At 44.6% G+C, this 13,286-nt stretch overlaps 1 protein-coding gene across 1 annotated transcript in view; it reads right to left on the bottom strand.

The window, feature by feature from the left end:
* Positions 1 to 445: 445 nt before the first annotated feature.
* COL20A1 (collagen type XX alpha 1 chain) overlaps positions 446 to 13,286 on the bottom strand; it is a 114,169-nt gene continuing 101,328 nt past the window's right edge. The window contains exons 37-44 of the mRNA XM_069072596.1: positions 13,280 to 13,286; positions 10,196 to 10,267; positions 8,162 to 8,197; positions 7,470 to 7,536; positions 6,167 to 6,346; positions 3,399 to 3,476; positions 2,736 to 2,891; positions 446 to 1,269 (exon numbers count right to left, since the gene is read on the bottom strand). The exon at positions 13,280 to 13,286 is cut by the window's right edge and continues 56 nt beyond it. Of these exons, the coding sequence (XP_068928697.1) occupies positions 1,250 to 1,269; positions 2,736 to 2,891; positions 3,399 to 3,476; positions 6,167 to 6,346; positions 7,470 to 7,536; positions 8,162 to 8,197; positions 10,196 to 10,267; positions 13,280 to 13,286 (616 nt within the window). The 3' untranslated portion in view covers positions 446 to 1,249. The remainder of the gene's footprint in view (positions 1,270 to 2,735; positions 2,892 to 3,398; positions 3,477 to 6,166; positions 6,347 to 7,469; positions 7,537 to 8,161; positions 8,198 to 10,195; positions 10,268 to 13,279) is intronic.

Raw genomic sequence — 13,286 nt, 5'->3', positions numbered from 1 at the left:
AAGTCCATACGCAGCCTACAGGGATCCTTATGTGTATATAAGGAACACATATCCATTTTGACTTGAGTGTGATACCACCAATTTAGGATATGGGTCCCTCATGTTAGAGGTGAGGAAAATGAGACTTTCTGAGGGACAGTAGTTTGCCCAAGGTCACACAGCTCATTAATAGAAGATCTAGTATCAAAATCTTACATTTCTTTGTTCCTAGGTCAGTGATCTCTCTGTTAGATCAGAACTGCCTATTAAAATCAGGTATTCAAGGGCTTGCCCCTAAAGTACCAGGTAGACTGTTGAAGTTGGCCAGGCTGAAGGCCAACACAAGGGTTGACACCTTCTAAGACAGAAGAGGAGGAAGGGGTTTGCAGATAAAAGCAGCTGTGGAAGAGAGACAGAATTATCAGTGGTCACATAGCTCTTTAGCTGGAGGTCAAGTATAAAGGTATTTTCTTCATGAGTTGAAATCATATAGTTTTTAATATATACTTTTTCACACATAGAGTGTTCCTTAAGTTCTTACATAGCTTGATTACAAATAAACCAATTACACGTCAAGATGCTTAACCTGCCAGCCTTACCCTAACATCCCATGAAAGTCTCCCACACTCCCATTGCCAAAGTATCCTAACCCCTTCCTTTTCCTCTGATCATCCAGCCATTTCAGTGGGCTCAAAGTAATGTTACTGACCATAAGATGTGTAGCACAGGGCAATGAGGTCTTTCAAAGAAAATAACTGAAACTGAACACAACAAGTAACAGAGACTGGATTTTTGCCCAATCCCAGAGCCAACAGAAGCTAAGAACAGATTTCTGAAGGCAATCTCTGAGAACAAGGGACAGGATACAATTGCAGGAATGTTGTAAGACTGTCATAGAAGGCAAACCTGGAACAGGGCTCTCTCCACTCACACCCCTTCTTTTCTATAACTAGCACTAGGAATTCTCCTTAAAGCTGCAGGGTGAAGGAGAAAGGAACAATTCTCGTTGACTCTGTACCTTCCACCTCTCCTTCCATCTGCAGACTCCTCGTGGCATTCTCCCAACCTCTCCAGATTCCCCCCAACAGCTGTCATCAAACCATCAAATACCCCATACATCTAGATGCATCAAACAGCTGTGGAGAAAAATGTATCATGTGGAATAGGCTACGTAGCTGAGAAGGGACAAAGGTGGATAAAGAAACAGGCCAAGCAGGAGCCAGATCATGGGTCACTGAGAACCTGCTCAGGGTCCGTCCTTCTGCCAGGATCAGGGGATCAGGTCAACATCTGAAAATGGAAGGAGCAGGATTATTATGGGCAGAAGTACTAAATCTGAGTAGATCAGAACACCATTGCACCTCCCTGCAATGTCTTTTCCTACTCATTCCTGAAAATTGCTTATTAATGTTTTTATTCTCATATCAACTGCACTTCTCAATGTATTTCCCCCTTTCTACTCCCTGTCCTTGTCCTTTTTCTAATGAGTCACACCTTATAACAAGCAATACAAAATGGGGGGAGGTCAATACAACTAGCCAACATAGGAACCAAGTACAATATCGTGTGTGGTACTCCACAACCATAGTACCCTAACTTTAAAAAGAAGGGAAAGAGGAACTAAATTTTGTTATTGTTCAGTCACGTTTCAGTTGTGTCCAACTCTTCATGACCCCATTTGGGGTTTTCTTGGCAGAGATACTGGAGTGGTTTGCCATTTCCTTCTCGCTTCATTTCACGGATGAGGAAACCAAGGCAAACAGGGTTAAGTGACTTGCCCAGGGTCACACAGCTAATACTGTCTGAGGCTAGATTTGAAGATGAGTCCTCCTGACTCCAGGACTGGGACTCTATCCCCAGCACCACCTAGCTGTCCAGACAACCAAATTCCCATGAATAAATTAAGGGAAGGGAGTAGAGCTAAGGAACTTTGTGCAGGAAGTAGATAGCAATAATAATAATAATAATAACAACAATAAGGTACATTTCTATAGGGATCCTGCTTTCAGAGCTGGAAAGGACCTTAGAAGCTATCCACTTCAACCCTCTCATTTTTAGATAAGGCCAAGAAAGGTTTAATAACCTGCCTAAAGTCACTCAGTTAGTAACAGAGCCAGGATTTGAATCCAGCTCCTCTTTCTTCATTCCTTCCAGTATTTTCAATTATTTAATTATTAAATATTTCCAGTATTTTCTTTATAGCAGCCGTGAGAGGTAAGCAGTACAAATTTTATTTCTCTTTTGTAGAGGAGGAAGCCAAACTCTGAGGGGTAAAATAATTTGTTTGCTATCACCTAGCTAGAAAGAGTTATAAGCTTAACTGTAATGTAGGTCTTATGACTAAAGAAAGTTTGTACGAATAGTAGTTAGTGCCCCCATCGGACTTCTTCCTACTATTCCTTTTGTTCAAGGTTGATCGCTCTTTGGACTTATAGGGACTCACATTAATCTCCCTCCTGATGTTTTCTCCTTGGAATATCAGACATTGGCTTTCTCAATAGTCTTGGTTAGTGGAAGGGAGGCTAGGTGGATTGCAGATGACCAAAAGGTTGGCCAGCTCTCCTGGTTCAGCTAGATTCACCAGCCAGGTACTCTCCTAGAGCAACCAAGCTGAAAGTTCCAAGAAGACAAGTTGCTTCAGAATGGGTGGGGATTGCTGGACAATAGACTCAGCTTGGGATGCCCTGGGAGAAAAGTCAAAGCCTGAAACATTCAGTCCCCACCCCTCCAAAGATTAAATTGATGACTTAACTCACCTCTTGGACTCTCCAGGAGACATCCTGAGGGTTCACAGTCCCCTGAGAGGTCAGACTTTCCAGTTTGGCTTGCAACCTCTGAAAACCTGGAGGGGTCACCTTGTCCTGGAGAAGCCTGAGATCCCAATTTTTCCTGCAGATCTTCTCCTGATTGGCCTAGAATAAAGCAGTATCAGAAAGTTCAGAAATTTATTGGTTCATTCATTCATCAACAGACTAAGCCCTTTAATTTGCTAAGTGTCTGTGAGGTGTCTGGCACTCAACTGGTAGTTGATAAGAGCCAAAAAAAAAAAAAAACCAACCAGGAGATGGAGCTTATAGTCCTATATTGATGAATTAACTGACGAAATTGTTAGACCTACCAGGCTGAATCCTGTTGTATTTATATGTACAGCTGAAGTAAGTAAGATTAATATAAAACCTTTTCCAGGCCAACATAGGAAGGATTTTTGTAGGAGGATGAGATCAGAGATATAGCTTAAAAGATGAGATGAGGGTTGGTGAGGCTAGGAATCAGTGGGAGATAGGTCACTGCTGGGTTGAGAGAGAGAGCATTGGAACTAGACAGTGCAGTGTCAATGTGAGCTAGCCATGGCTGTTCACACCCCTCAGCTTCTGAAGGAGTCTGTCATGTTAATGATCCCAGAGGAGAAGCATTTTTACCTGTCCGTCCATGGAATCCAGGAGGGACTTGTACTGATAGACCTGGATTATTCTTTTGCCCTTTGGCTCCCAGTCCACCTATTAGGAAAGAATCAGTTGGAAACAAGTGAGAATTTGGTTCTTAGTCCATGGAGAAGTCCAGGCTGGGGATTTTCACTTGTTTCAGAATGGATGGGGATTGCTGGACAATAGACTCAGCTTGGGATGCCCTGGGAGAAAAGTCAGAGCCTGAAACATTCAGTCCCCACCGCTCCAAAGATTAAATTGATGATTAAACTTACCTCTTGGACTCTCCAGGCAACATCCCACACACACAGGGCCTCTACTCTAATGAAATGTGTTGGGGGGGGAGGGGGATGGCTCATATCCTCAGTGAACTTTTAGTTTGAAGTGAGAGTTATCTTTGGGGGTCTCTTGGACTTATGTGGGATGAGACCTTCAGGTCTAATAAAGAGAGTGACAGACTGATGTTAGGGAGCTTATGGTCTATTTAGTGAGATAAGGAGTGGGATACGAGGGTGACTGAGACCAGAGGGCAACAAGGTGCCCCAGGATCCCTATCTGTACTGAAACTGGCTTTCCTCAAAGCTGCTGTATGGCAGAGGCTGGGTGCTCAGAAGTCTCTCTGTAACTTGTGCTCTGCCTGCATCTCAACAGAGAGAGAAAGGAACAGGATGAAGCCCCATCCCCAGTGCTAAGCACCATCCATCAGAGATAGCTTGAGAAAGTTAGACTTTGGACCAGAATGACCAGAAATGCCTTATATAGCCCTTAGCCCTACATACAAAACTCTGAGCTCCAGTTACACAGGAAAGCCTGAAAGGCAAGATGTGGGGTTCATGGGGCTCTTGGGGAAAGATTCAGAGTTTTGTCTTCCCTGAACACATAGGTTTGCCAATTAATTTCTTAAAAGCTGTGGAAATCTAATTTGTGTAATTAAATCCTATTTCATATACACCAGGGGAATCCTGGAGTGAATAATTTTATAAATCTAATAATTATCTTCTTGCTGAGCTGTTTTATTTCAGATTTTGAGCCACTGAGTTTGCTTAAAATGAGGGGCACCTTATCCTCATCTAGCTAGCCTCAGCCTCCTTTTGCTTCTTAATGGTACAAGCTAGTGACAGGGATGAAAGTCCCCTGGGGTCTATAGTCATCTCAGCTCTTGATCAAACACTCTTCACTGCATTGATTTCTATCTGACACAGGGCCTCCTCTCCCCACCCCCAGATTCTGCCAGTAATAAGCACCAGGATTGCGGGGGTTGCTGCCTCCTCCCACCTTTGTTATAGGCAGCTGCCTAATATCTGCTCCCTCCAGCTGTTTTTTTCAGGAACAGGGGAGAACAGCTGTGAGAAGGGGGTAGTGCAAGAGAAAGAGGTTGAAGGTGATAGTACAAGTATAAAAAAGGCAGGAATGGTGTAACACTGGCTTTCCCCAGCGACAGTGACAGATCCTAGTTGCCCTGTGATGTCTAAGCTGAATCCTGCCAATTAAACTACAGACCTGAACTCCTGCACAAGACAGAGGGAGAGAAAAAATAACAACCTTCCCTGCAAACAGTCCTACAAAAAGATATTCAGGTTCAAAGTCTGTCCTTGGCTAGCTTTATACCTTTTTTCTCATCTTCTTTGTTTTCGCTCTCCCCACCCCCTGCAAGGTTTCCAGCCCTAATCTCATCGCTTGTGTCTCTTGGAATCGGCATCTCTATCCATCTCAGCATCTGATCTCCGACCCTCCGTCTGCATTGAAAGCTGGCTGCCGTGGCCACCAGCCAATCAGGAGGACGGACACCTGCCAAGGTCATCTCCACCAAACCTCCTTGATGAGCCCCCCCCCCCCCCTCCTCCCAGAAATGCAGCTGCCTCTAAGGTCTGGCCCAGAGTAAAAAAGGGACTTAGTTCTCTAAAGGGCTACCATGCAACAAGCTGACTGGGGAGGCAGTAGCCAGATGTGACAGTTTCTGCAATGGTCAAGGCAGGGGCAGCCCTATCTGTCAATGGTACCAGTTGGTGGGCTGGTAAGGACTTAGTGCAGGGACCAGCAATGGGCAGATTCAGATTCTCCTATAACCTGTCTTTCCCCATCAACCCCCACCCCCCCAACTTCACCCCCTCACATTCCTCAGTCAGGGCTAAGTAAAAGGCAATAAAGCATAGTATGATAGAGAAAGTGCACTGAACTGGGTGTTAGAAGATGCTTAATCTCTGCTACCAATAAACTGTGTGGCCTTGGGGTAAGCAAGATCCTTCTCTGGGCTATAGTTTCTTCAATTGCAAAATGAGAGGTCTAGGTTTGATGGTCTCTGGGGTCCCCTCCTGCTCTAATATTCCATGACTTTTATTTCCTCTTTCATGTTCCCAGGGAAAGAAGTCCCACCATGTCCCATTCCAATCCTGATATCAACTCGGATACAAGCGCACTGAAGGCAGGGATTTTATCCTGAAGATCCTGGTGCCTGGTGCAGTGTCTATCGCTCACTCACAGAATGTCTGGGTTGAAGGGACTTTCAGGGATGATATAATCCACCTGGCACAATTAGTGATCATCCAATCTTTGCTCAAAGATTTCTAGTGGAGGGTCAGCCACTCTCTACTGAGATAGCCAATTACATTCATGGATAGTTCTAATTGTTAAAAAAGTTTTTCTTCTCATAAGCAGATTTAATTTCTATAATTTCAACCAAATCAAGTCCTTAATCCTCTGAGCAGATAAATAACCCATAAACTCTCTGACCTCTTCCATAAAGAATATGCAGGCTAAAATACCTGGGTAGCCCTCTCTCCCAGGCTCTCCAGGGAATCCACCCTCTCCTCTGTCTCCTTTTTGGCCAGGAAGACTAGGAAGACCAGGTAAGCCTGGTTCTCTGGACTTCACCTCCTCCTCCCAGACAGGCACTGGTGGTCTGGTGTTCTCATGAAGGAATGGATCAAATTTCAACACATGAGCTAGGGAAGGAGAAGAGAAAGGCATTTGGTCACTTTCATTCTTCAGAGAGGACTAGAAGAAAAAGAACCTATAGACTGGGGGGTCCCAGGGAAAGCTGTTGGGGAGGAATGGGGAACAAGGCTACAGAGTAGGGAAATCTAGGAAGGAGGGAGGTGGGATGGGAATTGGGATCTCTGGGATTATGTTCTATCACTATAAAACCAATCCCTCAAATCCCTCTGGGCCTTAGTTTCCCCATCCATAACAGGAGAACAATTCTCTCTGAACCCTGTTGCCTTATGGGAAAGGGAGAGCACAACTGAAGGGAGAGCCTTTTTATTCATTTGGATGGAGGCACTATATAAAGGCAAATGTGTTAGGGGCGGCCAGGTGGCACAGCGAGTGAGAGCACTGGCTCCAGTGTTGAGAAGACCTGGAGATCGAATCCCGGGCTCAGACACTTAGCACCCACCCAGAAACACCTGGCCGTGTAACCTTGAGCAAGTTACTTAACCCCAATTGCTTAGGGTCAGCCAGGTGGCTCAGTAAGAGCATCGGCTCCAGTGTCGGGATGACCTGGATCAAGTCTGGGTTCAGATACTCAGCACCACACCCGGAAATAACTGGCCATGTAACCTTGAGCAAGTTACTTAACCCCGATTGCTTTAAAAAAAAAAAAAAGGCAAATGTGTTGAGAACTGGGCAAAGGTATGGCTCTTTAGTTTGGGTGGCTACAGGGTAGGATGCAAAGGAGATGAGGTCAGAAAGAAGTGTCTCATAGGATTTCACTTCATACTTTTGCCATTGTCCTATCCTGGGCAGGAGAAGGTTTCAGGTCCTACTTGTCCAAAGAATGTGACTTCCCTAAGGGAACTGTCACTGAGACCCGCCCTGACTCAGTCATCCCCTAATCATTTGGAACTTTGAGAAGAAGGTCCCCAAATGGGTACAAGTTACTAGTGTATGATCCTAGGAAAATCATCTAACTAGTTTATCTCAGCTTCCAAAACTGTAAAATGTGGATAATAACAGTATCTACTTTATAGCGTTGTTGTGAGAATCAAATAAGATCACATAAAGGCTTTGCAAAACTTAAAGCAGGATATGAATGTGATTTGTGGTTGTTCTGTTATTATTACTCACTCTGAATCAACTGCTCACAAGCCTGGCTGACCAACTGGTAAATGGTGGCAAGGGACTGAGGTTCTCCCTAAGAAGCAAACATTATTTTTATAAGGCACAACAGCATAATAGGAATTTAATCTGCAGAGAATTTGAAAGTTAGGCTAAGTTAGTGAGCCATGAAAGTTTAAAATGGGCAGTGCTATAGGCTGTGTTAGGAATGGCAGAAGTAAACAGAAAATAACTACCTTTCTGTTATTACATGGTGTACATTACACATGGAAGTCTGGGGTGAGCAGCAGCATGGTCTGAGAGCACTGGACATAAAGCCAAAAAGCCTAAGCTTTTATTCTTACTAATTATGTGACTCTTGGCAAATCACTCTCCCTTTCCAGGCTTTAGTTTCCTCATCCATAAAATGGGCATAAGGACACTAGCACTTCCTGTCTCATAGATCTCTGGTGTCTGGTAGGCATAAACAAGATGATGTAGGTAAAGTGCTTTGTAAATTGTAAAGTGTTTTATAAACTGCTCTGTAAACTGTACAGTGCTTTATTATTGTTGTTATGATTACTGCTACTACTAATAATAATGGTGGACATTGCATGATCCTGCATGCCCTGAGAACACGAAAGAAATCTGGATTGCAAGGTGGGCGTATCCTTTTGCAGGCTTGCTGACCAGAAATGGAACAGCACAGTGAAAGGCCTTACCTTCTCTCCTCGCTCTCCTTTGGGCCCAGGAAGTCCCTGAACAGGAAGGAAGGAAAGAAAGACACACATGATTATCAGAATTCTCAGGAATCTGAAAGGAAGGAAGAAGAAAACTCAGCTGAGGATGTCTGGGGTCTGAATCTCACTCAGGGTGACTGCAACTGTGGCCCTGGCTAATACCAAGGCATCCTCAATTAACCCGAAGTCCTTGCTCTTTGTAGGATGTGAAAGCCCCCTGCTTAGGGTCCCTTATCCAGGAACCCTTTATCTGGTGCTTGCTGGTCCTGTCTCTTTAAGTTCAGTCTAACGCTTCCTGGGTGGGAATGGGATGAGACAGACAGATAGAGACAGAATGAAAATGAGAATGCAGGCAAGCACATAGCAAAAGGCTTGGAGAATGTGAGCATTGCTCACAAGCATTCCTGTGTTTGCTCTTGTGAGTGTATAAACAGAGAGAGAAGCTGGGAATATGCAACCTACTGTGCCTTATGTTTGGATGTGGACTTCGCAGATATGCATGGGGATGTGAGGACAGGTTTGCAGCATTCAAATAAGGGGGCAGCTGTGTGGATAGATATTTGAGCACAGATACACAGAGAGAGGTTTGGAATATGTAATACTGTACACTCATTCTGGCTGCTGTCCCTGCCTTGGCCTGAATAAGCCTTCTGGCCTAATTCAAGATTTCAGGAAATGCCTGATTGGCAGAAAGTAGTTGAATTTTCTTTCTGGAAGCAAGACAAGCAAACAGCATGGGGAAATCTTGAAAGAGGAGACCCTCTTCAAGGTGGAAGGAGAGAAGCTGAGAGAGGACATGAAAGGGTGATCATAATCCTGTTCCTTCACTTTCATATAACAGAATGAGGGGCCTTTCTGTGAATTTGAAAGAAATCAACTTAAGACAAAGAAAAGGCTGTCCTATGTCATGCAGATGGGAATCAATTTAAGGACTTAGTGCCTCCATGTTGTACAGGCTAGAAATACAAACAGCTTCAAAAAAAATTTACAAACATTCACTTCTGTCTGATCTTTTTATCTCCCAGAGCCCTGAACACCAGGTCCTGAGGGGCACTTAAACTATGTTTATTGAGTAAATGGGCTGGTTGTGAAGGGTGGTCAGGGATAACTATCAACATTCCTAACCTTCAGAGAGAACAATGAGAAGGATGGCACAACTTCCTCAGATTATCTGGCCTCCCCTGCCTTCTGCCCCCCTTCCCCAGTTATCATTCAAAGTTTTAGGGGCACTGCTGACATTCTGGCATTTACTTTTCCCACTGGGTACTCAATGTCAGCGCTTCGCATGTAGGACACACTGGTTCTTGTAAACCCCAGGCTCAAGAGTTCATTTCTGTGTAAACTACCCTCTGCTTCACCTGGGGGTGTCCAGAGAGAAGCCAGCCTCCAGAGGTCCTCTTTGGGAAGGAGCGATGTCATTCACACGACACTTTGCCAGGATTGGACAAGCTACTAACTCCAGGCAAAATCTCCTCTCCCTGCTGGGCATTTACTGCATGAGCTAGGGGCCTCTGATGCCTGCACAGCATGGGTAACTGGGGACTGCTGCAGGGGACCAGGACTTGGGAAGAGCAATTCAGCATTCCAATCCAAGAGGGAAAGCCAAAGGGCCCTTTCTCCCAGCCCCCTGTGTCCAGCCACAAGATACAGAGCAGCAGTAGATTTTTCTGACGTATCATCATTGTTCTAAATCCAAGGACTGAGCCCAACTTATCCAGGTCTGTTCCTCTTTAAATAAATCTAGCATATACAATTCTAAGCTTTTGTTGACAGCTATATAGGAGGTAGGGTACTAATGTTTTTCTTTACCCCCCCCAAAATTTTTATTTTAAAGAGAAATAGCCTAGGTCATAAAAATAGGATTCTTTTTTCCAAAAATTGCTTCACATATCTCTTTTCTACAACCCACTAAAGGAGGTGAATCCACAGAATATCAACAACATCCACACCATTCCACTCTTTCAAGCCCCAGCCCCCTGCCTCAAAAGCCTGGCGGTTTGTCAGCTCTATACTCACCGTGGGTCCCACGTCTCCAGGGGGGCCCTTCTCCCCATTGATGCCTCTGGCACCAGCTATTCCCTGAAAACCCTGCAAATGGAAGCAGATATCACAACCTCTCAGCCCACACTCCCAACAAACACAGGAAGATAAATCTTATTGACTTCAAGTCTAACATGCCATACTACTGTGCCCTTAGGGAAGGATTACCATCCAAGGTAACTTCCCAGGGCTTCAGCATTATGTGGGGTTCCCCTTCCTAGCTCAAGAACCTAAGAGAACTCCCCGCTGCCTACTGCATGAAGCCTAGATTTTGTAGCACGATATTCAAGGCCCTCCACCATCTAACCCTGCCCTATCTATGCACTGCTCTCTTACATAAGTCTTTGTTCCATCCAGGTCAGTCTCTTCACTGTCCCTGGGACATAGACCTCAGTTTCCTCATCTGTAATATGGGTAGGGAGATGTAGATTGGATGCTCTCTGGCTTATCCCTACTGGCTCCTACAGTGTGAAACCAGTGCCATGTTTGTTCCCCATCTGTACCCCTTTTCTTATGCTGCTTTCCCTACCTTTGATGCCTTTCCCCTCCACTCCAAATTTACCTGTTATTCACGGCCTGTCCCAATTGTGACCTACTCCATGAAGGTTTACTGATCTGGGGACCTCACTCTTTTGTGCCACAGTGGTATGAAATCAAGGACATACTTGAAAAAAGATGTGGACAGATTGTGTAGTGGGAATAGAAGATGGCAGATGATCAAGCCAAATGTTAAAAGAAGCTAAGTACTTCAGTGAACAAAGCACAGGTCTTAGAATCAGAGAGACCTGAGTTATATCTTAGCCTCAGACACTCAGTAGCTTTGTGACCCTTGGCAAATTACTCAGCTCCTCCTCTGTAAAATGGGGATAATAATAGCACCTATCTCTCAGGGTACTTGTGAGAATCAGATGAGTTAACACATGTAAAGTGTTTTACAAACTTCAAAGCTATAGAATTACCAGCTCTTAACTACCATGGTACCCTCAGATAGTAAAAGAACAAGAGGAAAATCTTCAGTTCATTGAGTTGATTCTCTATATGGAATTCGTGGGAAACCTCGGACAAGAATTATGCATGATGAGAAAGCATGGTTTTGTTGTGGTTTAGGTGTTTTTCATTCATGTCTGACTCCATTTGGGGTTTTCTTGGCAGAGATTCTAGAGTGGTTTGTCATTTCCTTCTCCAGTTCATTTTACAGATGAAAATACTGAGGCAAATAGGCTTAAGTGAGTTGCCCAGGGTCACACAGCTAGTACGTGTCTGACATCAAATTTGAACTCAGTACTCTAGGCCTGGCACTCTACCCACTATGCCACTTAACTGCCCAAGAAAGCATGGAGGGGGCTTCCTTTTTCACCAGCAGGGGAAGTACTCACATTGCTGTAAGTCCACCAAAGCAATGATGCAGCTGGTTGTAATGTTAATGGAATTTAAGATCTTCCCTGCCCATTAATAGGCCTCACCTGGAGCCCATTAAGGGAAGCTTGCTTAGGGGAGGTTTGCTTGTAGGAAGGCTTTGGCACCTTTTGCTAATTTCTAATTAGGCATTGAGTCTCAAGGGTTGTGATGCCTTCTGACTCTGAGAAGTGTATATATACTCTGAGTTGGTATTTTGCTTTGGGGGCTTGCTTATAAGAAGGATCTTGTGATTTCCTGGTTGAGATTCTGAGTGACTGCATGTTCAGAGCTCCCTGACTGCTCAGATGTAAAGGCTCTCTTGATCCAGGGATGTATGTAAAGTATATAGTTGATTCAGGCAGTCAGAGCCCTGTCTGTTGGTCTTTCTCTCTCTGTTGTATTTTCTGTTTGTATTTTCTCTAAAGTTCAAGGTGCTGACTCTCCCCTTGAACTAATGAATGTAATTTAAAAAGATTGTTGACCCCTTAAACAGCTATCTTTCCTAGTAAAGCAAATCTAAGAACCTGTGCTAACAGCCATCCTGGGTATGCCAATATGATTGCCACTACACTTGTTTGCTAATTAAAGAAACAGCATGGTGTAATGGAAAGAGTATTGACTCTAGGCAATTGGGGCAGAATCCCTGAGTTCAAATCCTACATCTAATGCTTGCTACCTATGTGGCCTTGGATAAATCACTTGACCTCACTGGCCTAAGTTCCTTCACCTGTGAAATGAGAATGGTTAGACTAGATGGTCACTTTGGTCCCTTCCAGCTCTGGAACTGTCAGAGAATCTTCTATTCTTAGGGACATCCAGAGACCTGAAGGTAGGACTTGCCTGGGTCTTCTCTTCCTTAGTGTCCCCCTAAATTAGAGAGCTTATGAGATCCCCAAGAGCAAGAGCCATATTAGCTCCAACTCTCCCACAGCATAGACAAGCTCAAAACTGGCCTGTGGTAGGAATCAGAAAATCCTGGTTGAATTGATCCTTGGGGTCTTACATGGAGGGCCCTCCTTCTCATCATCCTCTGTCTTCCTCTCATCCCTCCCCTTCAGCTCTTCCCTTCCCACCATGGCCCCATGCACTGGTGAAATGTCTAATAATTACTTCAATGCTAGTAAATTTCCTAATAATGAATAGCAACAAAAATTCTGATTAGATTTTTAAAGGTCCCAAATTGCTTAGGTTGGTACAGGAAATTAAAAGTGAAGATGACATTATGGAAGACAGTTACCTCTCCTTCCCTGAACCTCTCTGCCACCCCCCCAAAAAAAGGCTGGATCCTGGCCTGGAGGAGCTGTGGGGATAACCCTGGGGGCATCACTGATGCTCTGATGTTCTATTCTTCTGTTCTTGATTCAAAGTTCCCTGCACAGTGCCCCCAGCATCCTGGAGGCAAGGAGCCAGAGAAATCCAATAGAGAAAGGAAATCACTGGAAGCTGCAGAGCTGGGGGTGGGGGGCACAGACTGACAGCCTGTCCACCAAAGTTCCCCTGATCGAAGAGTGGCAGGCTGTTACTCACTGAGCAAGTTTCATCTCCGCCTTCCCCCAGTGCTGTGATCCTCATGACAGGAGCATGGAAGGTATTTGGCTCAAGGACTCTGGGGAGTTTGGCTCTCCTCTTCATTCTTTTTCCTCCGCCTGCTTCCCACTATACTCCACCT

Source organism: Petaurus breviceps, unplaced genomic scaffold (assembly GCF_028583685.1).
Source record: "Petaurus breviceps papuanus isolate PSGF00001 unplaced genomic scaffold, PetGlider_PUasm1.0 90847, whole genome shotgun sequence".
NCBI classification, from domain to species: domain Eukaryota; kingdom Metazoa; phylum Chordata; class Mammalia; order Diprotodontia; family Petauridae; genus Petaurus; species Petaurus breviceps.
Note: the sequence above shows the minus strand (reverse complement) of the source record. Positions and strands in the feature narration are given on the sequence as shown.